This window comes from Stegastes partitus, unplaced genomic scaffold, assembly GCF_000690725.1.
Source record: "Stegastes partitus isolate 25-593 unplaced genomic scaffold, Stegastes_partitus-1.0.2 Scaffold1914, whole genome shotgun sequence".
NCBI lineage: Eukaryota > Metazoa > Chordata > Actinopteri > Pomacentridae > Stegastes > Stegastes partitus.
Genome location: NW_007579645.1, coordinates 16,431 through 36,215, shown reverse-complemented (window position 1 = coordinate 36,215; position 19,785 = coordinate 16,431). Strand labels below are relative to the sequence as shown.

General features: G+C 42.6%; 1 protein-coding gene across 3 annotated transcripts in view; it reads right to left on the bottom strand.

Moving 5' to 3' along the window:
• The window catches only part of LOC103373144 (active breakpoint cluster region-related protein-like), a 64,546-nt gene extending 45,066 nt beyond the window's left edge, over positions 1-19,480 (bottom strand). Inside the window, exons 1-3 of one of the 3 annotated variants that reach the window (XM_008302963.1) lie at positions 19,419-19,480; positions 11,340-11,521; positions 1,323-1,421 (exon numbers count right to left, since the gene is read on the bottom strand). In XM_008302963.1, coding sequence (XP_008301185.1) covers positions 1,323-1,421; positions 11,340-11,521; positions 19,419-19,473 — 336 coding nt within the window. In that variant the 5' untranslated portion in view covers positions 19,474-19,480. Of the gene's footprint in view, positions 1-1,322; positions 1,422-5,299; positions 5,536-8,541; positions 8,547-11,339; positions 11,522-19,418 lie in introns of those variants that run through there. The other 2 variants (XM_008302965.1, XM_008302964.1) reach the window with 2 other exon arrangements.
• Between the last annotated feature and the right edge of the window lie 305 nt (positions 19,481-19,785).

Below are 19,785 nucleotides of genomic sequence, written 5' to 3'. Positions count from 1 at the left end.
AAAAGGTGTGCAGCATCGCAGACACTGATATTGTAAATAAAAGGTGGAGCAGCTAAGCGAAGTGATATTCAAGAAAAGATCCTCAAACTTTGTAGTCCCTGTGAACGAAATGGAAACAAGAGTTTTTGTGATGTGCTTTGCCTTGAAACTGAGGTTTGTGTCTGCATTAACAAACGAATTATTATTTTAAAGTTTGATCGTTGCTTTTTATTGCTTTGTTGTTGCTCTCTTGTCTCCATTTTTTAATTTATTTTTTTGGCCCGTAGTGCAAAATGGTTTCTAATTTTATTTATTCAGGTTCCCCTCTTTGCCTTTTACCACTTGTAGGTTTTTTGGGTTTTTTTTTTATTGTGTCTGTGACCTGTGCTCGTAACTCTATGTGCATTTTAATTTCTTTTAATGTACTAATTGAATGACAAAAAAAATCTATCCATCTATCCATCCATCCATCCATCCATCCAGTTGTAAAAAGGTGCTCTAGAAATAACAATATATCGATAATGCTACTAATATTACTATTAGCATGATCAATATGACTATTATTATTTCTTTATTATTAGATTCTAGTCATATCATTATCATTATTTGTACTATTATTACTGCAGTGGACTTGTTTGTTGCCCTTTCAACTAATTGTGGTTTGCCATTACACCAAGCACAAGGAGCAACGAGCTTAAAGACATCCTCACCAGTCGCCCTTTTACATTTAGCCGACTACCATATTTGTTCACATAGACAGATACCACAAGTTTTGTCAGTAAATCCTCAGCTGGCCTGTGTTTTTATTAGTGTAAACAAAAACCTGCCAAATGTTTAAAAATGCTAAGCAGCAAAAACAAAAGTGTGATCACACTGTGTGTTTTAGAGTTTCTCTAAACGACGGAGGAAGTGGAGGACGACAGGAACAAACCCTGTATTGGCTGAATCATATAATGACTTGTCGTGTCGTCACCGAGGCCTGAAATGGACGGAACTGAGACTCGGACCAGATTTCTGCCGGTGTCAGTCTTGTGTTTACTGCACTGATAACTGAAGCTTCATCGGTGGAGGTCTCGTATATTAACTGCTGTGTGAAGAGACTTCATGTTGATGTCTGACTGACAGCATGTCGGTGAAAGGTGCGGCTGACAACGGCAGGATATGACATAGTGGCTGAGCATGGGGAAGCATGTCGGGTTAGTGTTTCAGGAAGCTGCGATGACTGTGGTCCTGCTCTCAGTATGACCATCAACCACCAATAATGACAATTCACACGAGCCTGCATCAAGCTGCAGCTCTGCAACCAGAAATGAGAACTTTTTTGTGTGTTTTTTGTGTCTCACCAGCAGCAGGGCCTCCAGTTGGTTAATGTAGATCTCCTCACTGGCCAGGAAACCAGACAGCACCAGCTTCTTCATCTCCAGCCCTTTCTCTATGTCTCCCTGCAGGAGAAAACAGACCTGACTGTAATAATGTATTATGCATGTAGATATACATTTCACAAACATGAACACACACACACAGAGCAGAGATCTTTTGCTAACATATTTATATCCAGGGTTCAGTTCTAACCACATTATAGTACCATGGGTTTAGCTCACTTCCTGCATGATGCCACTGCAGTTGCCACATCAGCTAAACATGACATTAATAAGCACACGTTCTAAGTGCACAGGAATGTACAGCAACTGGACACAAAAAAAAGTTTTCTAATCTGAAAGCATCTAAATGGCTTGCTTCCTCTCTGGAAAGTCTTATTCCTACTGCTTCCAGGCATGGGCTGTATTTTGACTTCAACATCAGGGAAGTCGTCGCCCTGTTTGAGAAACATGAAACGAGACCAAAGCAAGACAGACTCGTTCTTTTAGCTCCACATTTTTGCAGACAAGAAAAATGACAACAAAAGTATTTAAGTGTGGGAAAAAAAGGAACAGTTTCGCTGCTTCTTTTCAAAATAATCATTGAAAACACTGGTTTTCTATGATTCATGTGAAAAAGAAGCACATCTAAGGGAAATTCTTGGCCTTTTTTTTTGTTTTTTTAACATATCTAGTCAAGCAAACGTTTGATCCTCTTTGCCACAGCGCCTAATGATAAAGGTGAATCACTTAAACACAAGGAATATTCGGTTTTCAATCATTTGTTTCACAAAAATATCGACAGGTTGAATATTTTTCTGTGGAAAAGGTACCCGTGGAGTCAGAAACCAGTACTTCCTCTTTTGGCAGAAAAAAAAAAAAACTTCTTGCAACTTCTTTGCATAATTGTACACCACTCCACAGTGGCTTTGCTGAAATTTCTGACCACTCTTCCACCAAAAAAAAAAAATGCTTCACTTGCAAAATGTTTGAGGGTTTCCTCAATTACAGCTGCTTTTTGATTCCCCCTTCACAACAATTCAATAGGATTTTCTAGGCTATTTTATAGCAGTCCATTTCTTCTTTTTGAGCCATTCCTTGGTGGATTTGCTTGTGTGCTTCAGATCATTATCCTGTTGAAAGCTTCTCTTCTGGTTCAACTGTCAGACAGATGGCCCTGCATTATTGAACAACTCTGTGATATTGTACAGAATTCAGAGTTGAAACCACTTCTTTTTGGCTTCAAATGCGGCTGAATCTGCAGTGGCGGCAGGCCGTGGAAAAATTGTTGTTTCAATCCATCCATCCGTGTTCTGACATCTATCCAGAGTCGGGCAGCAGGACATTCTGAATGTTCCTCTACCCAGCAGTGTTTTCCAGTTACTTCTCGGGGATGGTCCCACGGTGTTCCCAGACCAGAGGAGATGTGTAATCCCTTCAGTGTGTCTGCCTCTACCCCTGGGCCTCCTCCTAGTTTGACACAGAAAACCTCCAAAAGAACTCATTCATGAGAATCCGGATCAGTTGTCCAAGTCATCTCAGCTGGCAGTTGTTGCTTGTTGTAAAAAGTCAAAAAGCCAACTGTTTCCCTACTTTTTCTCATGACTATAGATCCGTTTCCTTGTTTGTCAACGATCCTATGAACGGCAGCGTCAATCATGGACTGTGAGAAGACAATCACTAGACCAGGGATCTCCAACTCCGGTCCTCGTGAGCTACTGTCCTGCAGGTTTTAGGTGTTTCCGTACTGCAACACACCTGACTCACATTAATGGATCTCCAACAGCTTGTTGTCAAGTTCTACACAAGTCTGTTAATAATCCATTAATGTGAGACAGGTGTGTTCATCTAAAACCTGCAGGACAGTAGCTCACGAGGACCAGAGATGGAGATCCCTGTCATAGAGACCAAGGCACATCATAGCCGCTTTGATTCAAGTTCTACATGTCCAGTGTACCTGACTTACTGATTTTTCGTCATAATACACATGAGTATGCACTAACCAAGCCACACTAACATCCTTCTTACATGTAGTCAGCAAAGCAAAAATGAAAATGTGAAGGTGTGAATGTATTAATTACGATTTACGCTGTAAATGGTAAGAATGGTGTTAATATATTGCGATCTAAGCCAGCCAGCTCAGGCCAATTTATTCATAAAGCACATTTTAAAAAGTTGCTGATCAAAACAATTGATAAGCGTGAAAGATACTCATGCTCATTCAAACCTTCCTGCTCTATAAAACTGCAAATCTTAATTGCATTTCATTCAGAAAGCAGCTATTTACGCAATCATTTCATCTTTGCCCCTTATTCTGTAGAAAGGCATGTCCACAGCCAAACGGTAATAAACCAGAGAAAGTGACACGTAAGTAAGTGTTGCATGTACTGTAAGGGTGGCCAAAGACAAGCAGTGAGAGCAGAGAGAAAGATTAATTATTAACACAGGCAGGTCCTTACAATGATATCAGCACACTGGTACCGCCTGATAAGACAAGGAAGGAGCCATGACCTCATCGTTTTAACCCAATCAGGGCCGACATCCACCTGCTGACACTGATGTTATCCCTCAAGACAGAAGCTCTGCTGTGTGACGGGGGGACAGTATTTACAGCACGTGGACAGTATAGAGTTGTACTTTATAACTGCTAATTCAAAAACTATTAAGGATTAGTTCTGGCATTAAAAAAAAAAGCTGCTTATATGTTCAACTTATTCACATACAAAATGCACAACATACAGTACAAATAATAAACTTTTAGAGCCATGTTTTAGTGATTTCAAAGAGCCTATTTCAAGTCACATTTGAAAATTCTGTGATAATCACAGCGTTGATGCTTGATCTCAGTCTGACTGGCACTTTTCTCAAGCAACAGTGAAATCAAAAGAAGAACAAGGGTTGTCGTTATTCAGAAATGATCTGTCAAACTGTTTTAAGGGAGGAAAATCTGTCAAGTCTCCAGCTTTCTGTTAGAATTTACATTATTTTCTCAGTAAGTTACTTAAGAACTGAGCCTCTGAGATGCAACTTCTCAGTCTGTTTTAATTCCTTGAAAGAAACTAAAGCTTCAGTAGAAATGGGCCACACTTTTGAAACCGAAAGATGCATCTTTGATATGCAAGCCGTGCTGCTCTTGCTCATCATTTATTTTAAGCACCGCAAACATACAAAACATCTCCAGGACAACTCACCGTGTTCTTACTGAAACTACACCCCAGAGGTACTTCTAACAATTTTGAATAGCTTTTTGTTTGTTTGCTTCCACCATAGGTGCCCTGACCCTTACCTAAACAAGAAAGTGTTGGAGACATGCTCAGCTCACTCCTTCAGTAACAAATATGTCACAGCAAGACGAAGAAAAAAGAAAAAAAGAGAGAGAGACAGGAAAAAGAATATTTTCCCTCTGCTGTACAAAGAGCTACTGTGTGGCGAGAGGGCAAGATGAGAAATACATGAGCGGTGAAGGGATTTTTTCCACAGCAACCTGCTCCTGTGAGTGGACTTCTAAATCAGGTTTATATATAAAAAAAAAAAACACACTGCATGCTTTCCTAGTGTGCCCTCGCTCTGTGTGACAACAGAGCTGATATCATTAGTGACCGGCAACGGCGTAAAACAGCCTCTACTGGGAGGAGTGTAAGCACACAAACAAACACACAAAGACAGAAGTTAGCATGAGAAACAGAAAGCAGACGTCCTCAACGAGCGGCAGAGTGAAGAGACATGTGCTGCAGCCTCATCAGGCCTCGCTGACACACCGATGGCTGTCACACACACTTTTTGCAGCACAGATGGCTCGTGGGGCAGCACATAGTGACGCCACATCGCACCAAGGCTCCAAGTAGGACTTTCCACTGTGCTATGTATAGCAAAGCCTGCTCAGTGTTAGCATTGCAAAAGTGTAGATATGTGTAAGTGTGTGTGTGTTTTTCCTGCATCCAGCTATCCAGCCCCTGCCTCACCTTGAACTGTCTATGTGTCGGAGTGATGGGCTCCAGCTCCCCATCTCCATATTCAAACATCCCCTCCTCCTCCTCCTCCTCCTCCAGCACCCTGTCCAAGTAGCACAGCACCTCCTCCTCTTCCTCCTCCATGGCTCTTTCTTTCCTCTTTCTTTCACCTCCTCCTCCTCTCCTCTTTCGGCCTCCAAATTCCCGTCTTCAGGGCCTGCCTGGACACATCAGTGTTTTCCCTTCAGAGCAAGTCGTCTGGACGCCGAGAGAGAGGGAGAGAGAAAGAGAGAGGACCCCGCCTACACAACCCCACCCCCTTCCTCTGCCGGGCTTCCTGGTGTTTGTGTGTGCGAGCCACTGTTCCACCTCGGTCGATGAGGTCTGCCCTCCCCTCTACATCCGCCCCTCCCCTCACAAATAATGCTATCCAGCCACTTCCTTGATGGCTGCACAAGCCGTTTTCTTTCTGTGCTTCAGCGGGAGAGTCACTCCGCTTCATTTTCTTCATCTCTTCTTTAATTGTCTTCCGTTCTCTGTGAGCAAAAAGCCACTTCCTCATCACGCAAACACACAGTTTCCCTCTTTCTCTCATCACTGCCTGCTACCGAGCTGATTTCTTTCTCTCCTCCTCCTCCTCCTGCTCTCTGGCCATTGTCTCTATTGATCCGCTGAGAGTCTTGGATGCTGAACTGGGACCAGCTAATGTGCTGCTAGCGCGGCTGATTCCAATTACAGGTCACATAGTTCACAGGCCGTATAGTTAGAGGCGTTTCAAAGGCAGAGCACAGAGATAGCGTTTAAAAATAAAAAATAAAAAAGGTGCTTGTGTGCATCGAGACACGCTAGGAAATCAATAACCTCGGATACCAGAAATTAAATGAAACCAAGAATATGTCAAAGCTCAACATTGGTGTGTTTTTATGAATGAGCACGGTTCACTGTCTGTGGCCTCTCACCCTGATCCTGACCTTAGGGTGTACAGGAAGTGACACCCACCGCTGCTCGACAGTAGGAACCTCTTCTTTCTTGTTGTCTGGCTCAGGATTTTAGTTCTGTGATTTGCGTGGGCCGTTTAAAAAGGCATATGATGCAAAATCTGGGCTATTTCTTCAAGGTTCTAACCTCCTAGCCCACACTATGTAGGTCACACTTATTTTACAAGCCAGAGACTTGGATGAGTGTTGGGAAGATAAAATAGGAGTAAATTTAGGCTTGTGGCTTCGATTTCTAGGTCAGCACCATTACAAGCCATTAAAAGGTCAGTAAAAAAAAAAGAGGAGGACATAAGAAAGAAAAGGACACAATGGAACAAGCAGAAAATTACAAGCATGTAAAAAAATAAATCACTCTACACCCTCTGTCCTTACTCTGTAAAGCTGAATAAGGAGAAACTTTATAAAGCGGAGAAACAGCAGAGACTCCTTAAACAACATAAACTAAAACACAGCAGACCGAAGACTCTTAGCAGTGTATACTTTCATACAACATGCTGCACATCTTAGCATGGAGGTGTCAGCGTTTTCATGTTAGCAGATGAAAGGCGTGTGCAAACACAGCGGAAAGGGAGGCCGACTTAACGAGGGCGTGAGGAGAGACGTGGAAAGACCTTTAGAGTCCGAGAGGCAGCGGCATCTGGGTCTCTCGTAGCAACTGGTCTGACTCAGCTTGTTAACACAGAATGGACAACTTTTGTACCAACCACACATTAAAAAATGGCTTTTCTTCAAAATTTAATATGCTGGCAAGTTAACTTTAAAAGTAGAAATTGGAATGGAAACTCAACAATCAAAAAACTGTGCTTACTGTATAGAGGAGACACCATTAGCACTAAAAATCTAGATTAACTAGTTCTACATTTTTCCCCAATATTGTGGAAGCAATCACGGCATTACGTGGTTGCGTCTGAGGATTCTTCCCCTGAACATTTTCAATATCAGACACTACACTTCCTGCATTCCGGTGAATTTTTATGCACCAATTTGCACCTTTTTGTTTTTTTCTTTGCATCAGTTTATGGTGAAAATGTTTTATTTATGAAAAGGAAAACATAAAATACAGCCACCAGGGAACAATTTTAAATATATTAGAATAGAATGTAGTGAGCCTCTCAGGCACGCCGTATTGCTTCCAAATATTTATTCTGCTGAGGATCAACTTTGCTCATTTAATACCATCCCTGCTGAGTCAACACACACGTACGACTGGCTTTATTCTCATGTCCACTGTGGCGTTTATTCTGGGAACTAGCACCTTTAAAGTGCAGGTAGTTTCTAGTCAATGATATTTTATTTTAGTGTAAGATATAAACCCCTTGATTTTATAATCTCATGTTCAAAACTTTCTGTACATTATCTGTGTTTGAGATGCAAAAAAAAAAATCCCACCACTATTGGATGCAATGCAACCGAGTACTTTGCTTTTCCTCAGTTTCTACTGGAGTGGGGCGACACAGATGCACGAGTTCTAAACACTAAAATGCAATTAAAAACGACAAATATGGAAGCAACGATGGTTTCTTAGAGGTGGAAGGATTAAAATGTGCCCTAACGAAACCCCTATGAGCTCAAACCAGCAGGCATGTTTAACCGTAAATGGACCTGCAAACCAAACACAGTCAGTACACGGTTTAAATTAGTTTTTGCTCCACCTACAAGACTTTTTATTTATGAAGAGAAACTAAATTCTCTGTATTTGAAAGCAACCGATGACTTGCCCTGCATTTGTTTCTTATGGCGGATTGCATTTTTAAAGATATAAATTCTCATTAACAGGATTCTATTCCTGCAACCAATCCTCCAGCAGAAGTAATCTTTGCAAACCTTATTACATTTTCAGTGGTTTTCCAAAATAAAGTCATCTCCTCTGTTCTTACCCCAGCTTGCCACTAGATGGAGACACATTTTCATTTACGTGCGCTGACCCGAGCTCAGAGTGAATCGCTATAAACACAGCAGAATAACAACTTAATAATTCATAAATTATCTCTATTACAAGGAGATCCACGATCAAGGCCACAGTTTATCGACAACGCTGCGATCGTACAGCGATAAAGCTCAGAATCAAGATGAAAGCAGAGCCAATGAGGCAGACAGCGGGCAGATTTAAAAAGCAAATAATGGAGAGTGAATAGTGAGTTTGATATTCACAATAAAAATGATGACATGGGGAAATCTAGTCCAGGTAAACTCTTAATATCTGCTCAGTGTGTACAATAGAGAAACAGTATATTCCTCTAGACGGTGTAAAATCACAAACACTAAGTCTGTAGTTACCACTCAGGCTTTTTCATACTGTGCATAGCAGCTGCTGGGATGCTTGTGAACGCCTGCCAGCATCTTTCTCTCTGTCTACGAGTGTCAGTGGGTGTGAGGGTCGGTTCAGGTCAGGGTCAACATGACTCCCGCTGAGCCTCCACAGGGTGCTGGAGCACCCACTCACACGCAAGTGGTCACACAGGGGACACAGTGACAGTCATACAAACACATGCGCTCGGCCGCCGGGCATGAAGAGAGCACTGCTAACCTCCACCCCACTGATATGGAGGACGGAGTGACAGGCGCCGCAGATACATACATACAGAAATCAGTCAGCATCTTTATGGAAGTAGCATATATTAAGAACTCTACATCAGAAATGAACACAATGAGGAGGATGAACTGAATTTCCATTTCATGAGAGTTTTTGCGTCAGCTGTTCTAAGAGCCTGGGGTCTGCTAGGACTCAAGTGTGAAGACCCACAGAAAACAGCAAGTGTTTCATATTTCCAGCAGCAGCAGCAGCAGCAGCTCATTTGCAATAAACAGAAGAGGAATGTTTTTTTTCTTCTCGACATACTGCTGTGAAGGAATAAACTCAAGAAACATTTCTATCCAATTTCTAAATTTTACACTGCAGATGTTCAGTAATGAAGTGAAAATCCACCGTTACAAAACTCTGAACGTGGACCGAGTGACGAATGATGCTGAACGCAGTGACCAGTTTTTATTTCAAAAAGCATCAAAGTTTCAAACGTCAGCAACTATGAGGACGAACGCAGTCCTCCAACGCACCCCATTTACACTCAGACTGGCAGATTGTTGCTGGTGGCGTCGAGCCCATCTGGGTCAGTGGTCATTTCCTGCTGCTGTGAATGCACCACCTGCAGTGCGCTGCAGGCAGTCCAGCTATTGTGGCTAATCGTTAACAATTACAGAGGGTCAGGATCCGGCGGCCAACTCCGGGAAGAGATGATCAGCAGACCAGAAATAAAGCACACGATCCTGGAGTAAAATCATGCCAGGTGTAGCTCCTACAGCTGTTAACAGGGAGAAACGCTAGCTTAACGAATATCAGCTTTTATTATATTATACTTCAGAATGCTAGGGTCTAAATTTCAATGTCTAATAATAGGATTTCATTTCAGTTGTGTAATAAATAATGTATTTATATAATAATGAACATGTACTTACGGTTACTGTAAGTTCTGGTCAAAGCTATATCAGCATCATATGGTAATATGAGCAAACAGGGATTGTTTGAAGACTCCTCTAACTTCTCACACCCCTAAAAACTCATGTTTTCTGAGTCACATGTTTAGAGTTTTATCCATCCATCCATCATCTATACATCGCTTAATCCTCACTAGGGTCGCTGGAGTCTATCCCAGCTGACTCAGGGTGAAGGCAGGTTCACCTGGACAGGTAACCAGTCTATCACAGGGCTACACTTAGAGACAGACAACCAAGCACACTCACATTCACACCTACAGACAATTTAGAATCACCAATTAACCTCAACATGTTTTTGGATTGTGGGAGGAAGCTGGAGAACCCGGAGAGAACCCACGCTGCACGGGGAGAACATGCAAACTCCACGCTGAAAGATCCCGGGTGTCCTCACCAGGACGCGAACCGGCGACCTTCTTGCTGCGAGGCAACAGTGCTAACCACCCAGCTCCTATTGTAGAACATACAGATCTATTTTCTTTTTTTAAGGTGGAAATGCTCAGCCATGGTACTGACGGGTTATTTTTTTCATGATGCAAATCCAGCAAATTAAAAACAATATACTGACATACAGTATTAACAAGGCAAATTTCATCAGAGGGGGTTTTTAAGTTTGTCCAACAACAACACTTATGTACATACTCATGTTCATTTTCTGTAATTGTTTCTTCGGTTGGTAAAAAATGCCTTTATTGTGTTCTTATTGTATCCCCACAGTGCAGCCTAGCAGGAAAACACTGTCAATTTGGCAATTAAAACACCAAATTAGGAAGATACCATCTTGATTTTACTCAATTCCTGAACTTGAAATATATAGATTTTGGTCTAGAAATAGAACTGTGCTAAAACGATTTCTGTGAATTTTGTACCCCATCGTTTGCTGTCTCTGCAGAACCAGTATATAATCATAGTGACCAATAATTCTTTCAGAGTACATACGATGAGTATTGTATAAGATACACGTACAAAAATGATGAAACTATCCTTTAAAAGAAGCACGGATGTCTGACATTTGAGAGAAGCAAGCATAATGTGATCCTGGCCAAAAGTGTTTTTGCATAAAAACAGGAAATGCTCTCATGTGCAAAACACTAGACTTTCCAGCAACGCTTACTGTAACAGTCAATATACAACTGCATTACGAAGCAATAACAACATAATGCAGACCAAATGTAAACAAAAACATCTGATAATCAAATCACCACTGACTTAGTTCAACCTACCTGATGTTTCTTTTCATATAATAACAAACTCAAACTCACTCTAGTGTAGGAGGTCAGTCTAATAACGTTGGATAAAGATGCTGTTACTACTAAACTGGTTATAGTTGATCAGCTAAAACCTACAAAACTACGTGAGGATTTCTACATCTCCAACTTAAGGAGGAGAATCAGTCATCTAGCGTATAATCACAATTGGAAACATCTCTTCTCTCTCCCATCTGTCACATTATTCTGCTGTCCAATTATATGAAGTTCTGTGTACAAGTCGAAGCGAGGACGACTGCCACTAAATTCCTCTGTGTGTGTGTGTGTGCTTGTGTGTGTCTGTGTGTGTGTTCTTACCCCAGGCGGCAGGCCCTCTGGTGGTGTGGGGGACACCGTTTCTCCATCGGGCCCTTGAGGTGCGCACAGCTGGGGCGACATGGTGGGCGATTCGTCTATGTAGGGCAGCGTCTCCGAGCCGTCCTGGGACTTGCCGTCCTCTGCTCCGTCTCCCTCGTAGCCATCTGTGTTGTAGTTAAAGTCTGGAGGACGGGCAGGAAGACAGACAGCGAGAGGGAGAGGGAGAGATGAAAAGGAGAAAAAAAAAAGAGAGAGAGAGAGAGATGCCGGTAAGCATTTGACCGCGAAGAACAAGGCCATCTCTCCAGTGAGTCACAGGAACAACTCTACAACCATTAAGAACAACCCAGCATTTCCCCAAAGGCATTTTCTACCACTGGATCTACCTATTACACTCTACTATTTCTGTTAGCTGTGCAGGGATTCGTGCAAAATAACTTGAACCATGACAGAAGAAAGTACGTTATACGGGCTCCGTTGTACTTGTGCTCCAGATATGACAAAAACACAAGAAGAACGGCTGCGATGAAAGCTGATATATCTGGAGACTATTCATGCTGCATGTGGGATGGAATTTCACACAATCACAGGCTGACATGCGACTGTGGACTGTAGTAGCTGGTAAAAAAAAGCTCAACGGCATCAACTCGCTAAAAAATATCTGGTATGGTCCAGCAATATATCAATAAAGCCCTGTGTTTAGGATGCTTCAGTTTAATTGTGTGTCTGTGGTGTTTCATGAGGAAAGTGCACATGAATTTAATTCTAAACTGTACTTGTTATTGTTGAAAAGAGGCTCCGAGCCAGATTTGTACAAATCCAGAAAGAAATGGAAATCAGATTTGAACACAACAACGGAGGAACAGCTCTGGTCCGATCTGTGCCAAGACAGTCAGTCTGCCACTAATAACGCACAGTACAGTCTTGCTCACTATAAACTCCTACATCAACAATTCCAATCCTGCACTGTCTAAAATGTGTTTCAGATGTGGTATCGAGGTGGATTTAATCCTGTACGGCACACTGTCTTGTTGTAAAGTGAAAACCTTGCAGTATGGCCTCTCTGACATCTTCATATTGTCATTTTACATCCAGCCAGCGGCACAAAACACCTCCGATTTCCACCTCAAGTATGACATACAAGAGTCCCTAAGAAGCTTTTTTCAGTTAAGGAAAAAATGCATTTACTGCTTTCAGATATTGTAGTAAAACGCTACAGTTTCCATGGAGTCTGTTTGTTTGCTTGCACTCATGTTGCATCTCTTTTTCTATCCCTCTTTAAACACACTAGAAATGGAGCTGTTCTCCTCCTCTGTTCATGTTTTCAAATGCTGCTGAAAACAGAAAAACAAAGCATATTTTTGAAAAAATTGTGTCACCACAGTCTTGACATTTAATGTATTAGGCTTAGTGTCAGTATTCAGGTCGAAATTCATGTCCTGTGACAACGCTGGCGCCGGGGCCTGAGCGGCAGTGACAGCTCCAGTGGAAGGGAGCAGCGCTGACTCTGAAATGATTCCTGTCCTGCCCATGAAAGAAGGCGGGCGAGAGAAAACAATGGAATAACAAAAAGGCAGAGGGAGATATAAAAAGGCTGTGTCAGATAGAGAATATTGGGTTGACATCTTCTATCAGAGAGGAGAGGTGTGTGTTTGAAGGCTGAACAGTAATTGATGGTGATAACCAACCACAAAGTACAGCACATGCTGTCATGAAAAAGTAAGAAAATATAAAAAGGCAGCTGAGTAATTAAAAAGTTCAAACATGCAGTTATTGACAGCATTGGCTTACACAGTAACTATAGATGGGTTAACTTTTCAACAATACAATGCATTCTTTAAATGAACTTAGATGAGAGAAATACATGCCCTAACGCTTGTGTAACAAGAAAAAAACATAAAATAGTTGGCTGATGAAAAAACAACCAAACGTTTGAAAAGCCGGTTATGTGGGAGGTGTGGAGGTGTGCCTATCTGCCTGCATATAACCTGCACTGAGCTCATGCCACCGCTTTAAATAAGTCAATAATGCAATCCAGAAACAAGCCATGAGGTGCTTCCTCTCGGTGCATAAACGTACTGCTGAGAGAGCTGCTCAGGGGGAAATGGGACGGGAGCCACGTCTTATAAAGCAGAGAGGTGAACTGGTGAGGTTTTGAAACCGCCTTGTTCAGTTGCCAGAAGAAAGGAGAACCAAAAAGGTCTTTAATTGGAGTCGTGCACACAATTATTCTCGGTTAAGGGAGGCGGGCGCAATATTTTCTGTTTCAGATCAGGAATATTACACGAATATAGTAAAATATATATATTGTTTTAGGAGGAACAATGAAACACAGAATTCTGAACTTACATTAAAATTAAAGATGACTACGAAATAGAATCTGAAATAAAATGACATTTACAGAGAATACGCAGGTCCATGTGTGGTCCAGTAACAACTGTCACTTGTGCAAAGTCAGTTTATGTAAAGGTATTCTTAAAGATGGTCATTTGTGTGTTTTTTGTGATGTTGGTGGTGAGGATGATCTATGTTCTGCTGCTCTTTTTGCAGTGACTTGATTAAATGCATATAAGATTCAAATGGAGAATCCTGGTTTGTTTTGTTTGTCTGAAATGTTCATTATAAAGTATTTGTACTATGATTGGCAGAAGACGCCTTGCAGCTGAGACAGAGGACCATGTATTCAATATAAAAGGGCACTTCTGTTGTGGACACTGAGTGTTTCTTAAATTCTTGGAATTTGAGGAACTTTGTACTATGATCTGTCATGTGGTCATCCAGGTTGTTGTTAGTGGTACAATACGATAGTTTCTGAACATAAATAGAGCATTTAGCTGCCATGTGAAGATACAGTAGAGTAATGGTACCTCAGCAGAGACTGAAATCATACTCCCTGTGTGAGTGTGTGTGTGTGTGTGTGTGTGTGTGTGTGTGTGTGTGTGGTAATCTGAGCTTCTTTGTTCCGTGTGCTGGCAGCTGATCTGGATGCATGTGCACGTTAGAGCATTTTATTGCACGTTGAGTCCCTTCCTTTGAAACTGTTGGCGTTGTCTGCACTTACAAACGGGGTGACCTCCCATACCGCACTAGAAAATCGAAAGTCCGGTCCAGCATTTAGCCGGTGCCCTACAAATATGATTGATGCTATTTCCCTAATTTATTTACACTTGTTAATCTGAGCTCACTGCGATTCTCCTCTTCTACACGTGTGTCTCTTCCTACAAACAGCTGAAGAGAAGACAATGTTCCGCTGTATGTTACAATGCTAGCGTTGGCTAATGGTTGTGGATGGATCATTTTGTGTTGGTTGTCGTGTGCACAACCTTTTCTGGTTGTCAGTTAGAGTTAAAGGAGGGGGAGGTGTGGTGAATGCACTTGTTTGTTTTGGTGTGAGAGGCTAATTATCTCCCCAGCGGTCCTGAATTTTGCATAAAGAACCCTTTAAGTACAGTCGTGACTCAACAATCAGACACTAAACGTAAAACCTTGTTTTATGTCGGATAGCAAGACTGTCGGATTGTCAAGATGGAGGTCGAGATACAAGGAGGGCTTGATGCTTGAAGGCTCATTTGTTGGCAAATTTATTGTTCATAGTTGTTATAATAACATTAAAAGTAATATAATAGTAGTAGGACTGGTCCCAATAGCACTTTCTGGTCTCTGAATATTCAGTCCCAATTAATGATGAATATCCGAATATTCGGCACAGTCGGGAGGACCACTTTCACCCCAGGGAGCACTCTGACGGGGTGGAAGTGGCCAGAATTTGCAGGCAGTACTTGGCTGCTGATGCCGGTTTAGTTAGTGGTCACAGTTCTGTTTCCACCATCGCCGGCGGTGGCGGCTGAGCACGCTCGCTCCGTGTGACGTCGTCGTGTCCTCTTCTGCGCATGCGGGACACTTGTGGGTCGTATGAAGTTCACACAGCAGATCACATGCAAGTTGTATTTAATTGGAAATGTGAATGAACTTGCAAAAAATCGGATTTCACAAAAAAATCCTCATTGAGCATCAAGTCCTGCAGTGTGAACGTAGCCAATCTGCGGGATTGTTCAGTCAGATAATACGCCGTTGTCCTGATTGGTGACATTAAATGTCATGTCGAAGTCAGAATCCAAGGCTGTCGGTATGTTGAGGCTGTTTTTAATGGGTTCTGTTCGTTTTCCTAAAAACCTGTCAGATAGCAACGTTTTCAGATTGTTAAGGGTCAGATTATCGAGTCACGACTGTATCTTGTAAACCCATATGGGCTGAGCACCACAACGGTACAACACACTCACATAAACAATCAGTCAGTTAAACTGTGCATCAATTTGCCATCACTGCACAGAAACACATGTGCTGAAGCTGGCGTGTGTGCGTAGGGGGTGTGAGGAAGACAACTCTAATGAGACACAGATGAAAACTAATTGAAAAATAAAAGCAGGGGTCAATCCCCGCTGGGATGAGACGCACCATCAAGCTAATACTGCTGGGCGCTTAGACTGGCAGTCTGTCACCTACTAACACGCACCATAACCCACAGACACTGGACCACCCACCTGCCAGTCAACAACAGCAACAACAAAAAAAACCCCTCTCCATCTGTTATTTGCATGCAAGTATATGTGTGGACCGCAGAAAGTCACAGTTGGCATATGGTGTATTTGTAGCTGTCAGGCAAACAGATGACAAATGGTGCATTTGGGTCTTTGCTGATCAGAAAACACTGATATGCAAAAGTGCTGCATGATGACACGAGTAGGACATGAAGGTGAAGAAGGGGGTCTATTGTCTGACTCCAACTGTGCTCATGATCATGCCATAAAAAGAATCTGCTCCTCCAATAGGCAAGCATGCGTGCTTTTTCCCTCTCCTCTGTTGCTCCCATCTGTTCCCTCTGCGATTCTTCTGAACACCTTCTGGCTTCCTGTCAGACTCATTTGTTCTAATCTACTAAAGTTGTGCGAGTGTATGTGACCACCAGAGAACAATGGGGAACTCCAAGATGTTGGCCTGGTTGCTACAGCGCTGAACAGTGTCTGCAAATCCTCAGATTTCCTCCCAGCTCAAGGTTGATGTTTTGAAGCTTAATTGTGAGCTGGGAGGGAGGGAGGGAGGGAGGGAGGGATGGATGGATGGATGGATGGATGGATGGATGGATGGATGGATGGATGGATGGATGGATGGATGATAGTGTAGACAGAAAAATACTCCAGTCTAGACGAGCACTAAGGTCTTTTCTCTCGTTTACAAAGATTCATTTCTACTTGCATAAACATCAATAGGCGGCAGAAACCATTCAGAGCTATAGTCCGTCGTGTGCTGAGCAGAGAGCCAGTCCATCACAGAGCTGGAGCCGTGGAGACAAAGCAGAGCAAGTGGGCTGGATGTACACTCTGCTCTTTGGCTCTACGTGCTTCTGTGCTTACTTACAGTTGCCTGAGCTCTCGTGCATTTGCTTATTTAATATTGACTTTGTATGCATTGTGCGCTAACCTGTTAATTTGTGTCATTAGAGGCATTTTGTGTTTGTATAAATCACTCTGAGAGCAATTTGGTCTTTGAGTGGTCATTATTTCTACTCATCATCCCTGATTAGCCGTAATAATGCGAGACAGAGAGAGAGAAAGAGACAAAAGACAGGGCGACTGTGACACTGTCTAATTTGCTCGGTTGAGGTGCTGCTGCTTCGCCTTTCAGTGATGAGATCAGACTAAGACCTGACAGAGAGATTAAAGAGACAGAAATGAAGGTTATGTATTCAGTAGAACTGTCAGATTATAGCCACACGTGGTGCAAAAAAAAATGCTCCATGAGCAACTGCTTCTGAAGGTGCAAGGCAGCGGGGCATTTCAGTATCAGTGACATTTCAGGCATAGCCCATACGTCCATCATCTGTACACCGCTTAATCCTCACTGGGGTCGGGGGGGGCTGGAGTCTATCCCAGCTGACTTAGGGTGAAGGCAGGGGACACCCTGGACAGGTAACCAGTCTGTCACAGGGCTACACCTAGAGACAGACAACCAAGCACACTCACATTCACACCTTCGACAATCTAGAATCACCAATTAACCTCAACATGATTTTGGACCTTGTGGAAGGAAGGCAGAGAACCCGGAGAGAACCCACACTGCACGGGGAGAACATGGAGACTCCACGCAGGAAGATCCCGGGTGTCCTCGCCGAGACGTGAACCAGCAACCTTTTTGCTGTGAGGCGACACTGCTAACCACTGAGCCACCTTGCATTTTTCACTGCAATATAAAATCCTGCACCTCTACAAACAGCACAACAGCTAGAAGTAGAGAGAACGTAAAAAAAAAGTCTTCCCGGCAGGATAACAAAGTCCAATGCCATAAATGAGGTTACTCTTTACAAAAACAGACAAAAACAAAAACGCTTTGATAGACAAAAAATAGACAAAAAATGAAGAAAAAAAATGGAATCAATACTTATTACATTACAAGTGCCCAAAGGTATTACCACCAATATCAAGAAAATTACTCCACATGCTAGTCATACATTACTATTAACATTTTTATAAACTGCATATGTCTCATTTAAAAATATATAATTACATAAGTGATTGATTTTGATGGAATGTTTTCCTGATGGAACTGTGCGTCACACATGATACATTCAAGGACAGCTGGAAAAACTGAAGGCAGTTCTTTTGGTTTTTACAGTTAGGTTTTGGGGTTCAGAGGGTCAAACTAAGACCTTCAAGGATAATGTCATAACTACAGCACAGGTTTCATGTCAGGAAAACACCCAACTTCAAAAGCTACAAGTCTGCTTCTGTACAGACATGTTTCATTTAAAATGAAGTTTGAGTTTACAGCACAGGTCATTCATGGTGGCATCCAGTTGATCAACTTCCCAGCAGACGCAACCCCAGGAAGAACCAGGCTCAGTGTGTTCATTCATTGATTTATTTGTTAAATGATGTGTAATTTAACAAAATGCCCTTCCGTAGGGAAATTCTGTTACGCAGATGTTAATTACAGCACAGCAGGATATACAGCATGATGGATTCCCAGGCCAGGAAGGTGGTTTTCAACTCCTGCAGCTACAGAGCATCAGTGCCTGAATCGAAATATTCTGCTCAGTACTGCTCCCACAACACTTCTGCATTCAAAGGTGAAACTCCAGTCACACATGCTTTTCCTCTTCCCCTTAGAGGATTTAACAATATGCAGTAATACAGTACGATGCTTCTGTGGATTCACGCACAAGTTATCAGAGATCGCAGCCTATTGAGTAAGTTGATGATATCATATTGTCAGCAGCGATTGTAAAAACTCGTGTGAACACGTCATAATACCTGCATCAGTATGTGACACATGATTTTCTAATGTTGATATCCGCTGGTGCAAAGAATTACTTCATCTTTATGTGTCTGTCACACAACTACTGATCTATAATCCTTTTCACAAACACAGTTACTGAAGCCACCCATCACACTGAAAACCATTACACTGTTTCTTACTTTTCTCTCAAACAATAAAGCAAAAGCTCCAATTTAACCATCCAATCAGAGATCCATCAGTGGCACTGCTGTTTCCCCATCCTCTTCTGAAACCCTGCCACAGCCAAAACAGTCACATGTGCACGAGCCAGTGAGACACAAGCCCTCACGTGCACATGTTTATCTGCACACACTGTGACAGGCTAAATTGTGGGCTGCCTCAGTCAGCTAATGCACCCTGACAATCCTCTTGCGTGACAAACATAAAAATCAATGCTGCACTGTCAGTCCATGGCAATAGCATTTTCAGTGGAGAGGATTCATCGGCTCCAACCTGTTCTTGCTGCTCAATAGAGCAGTCCCCGCACATGCACACGCAGACGTTTTACAGGGTTAAAATGGGGACAAGCTCGACATGACGTGTGATTAACTCGGAGATAACGTCAAGTGAAAGGACTGACTTGCAGAGGAGGAAGAGCCTATTGAGAAATCAATGCATCCCCAGTCTGACGCATCACTACTGTGTAGCGGGCCTACATAAGGCTGTCAAGATCGACCCACATGCTCACACACATCCAACACAGCAGAGAAACTTGCACAGTCAAACACACGGGGTGAAATGGCTTACCATCGCTGGAGAACAGAGACCGAATGGCGCACACAGCCTCAAAAAAGAAAGCCATGAGAGTGTTGGCGGGCGCCTGAGTGTTGTCTCACCAAAACACCTTTCACTGGCAGTTATCCATGTCACAGAGAGGCAAACATCGTGTCACGCCTAAAGTCCCGCTGGTCCTATTTCCTCAACTCAAACCCAACAACACAAACTCTGAGAGGCTCGCTCCGACGTACTGCTCAAAGAGTAACATGAGCACAAGAGAGCCGGTGTGGAGCTGCTCAGGGGTTGAATACTTCCACTGTTTTAAACCTTTCAGATAGCACTCATTCAAATGAAGGCAACAATGTTGAATTGAAGTACGCCCACGTGCTAGGAGGAA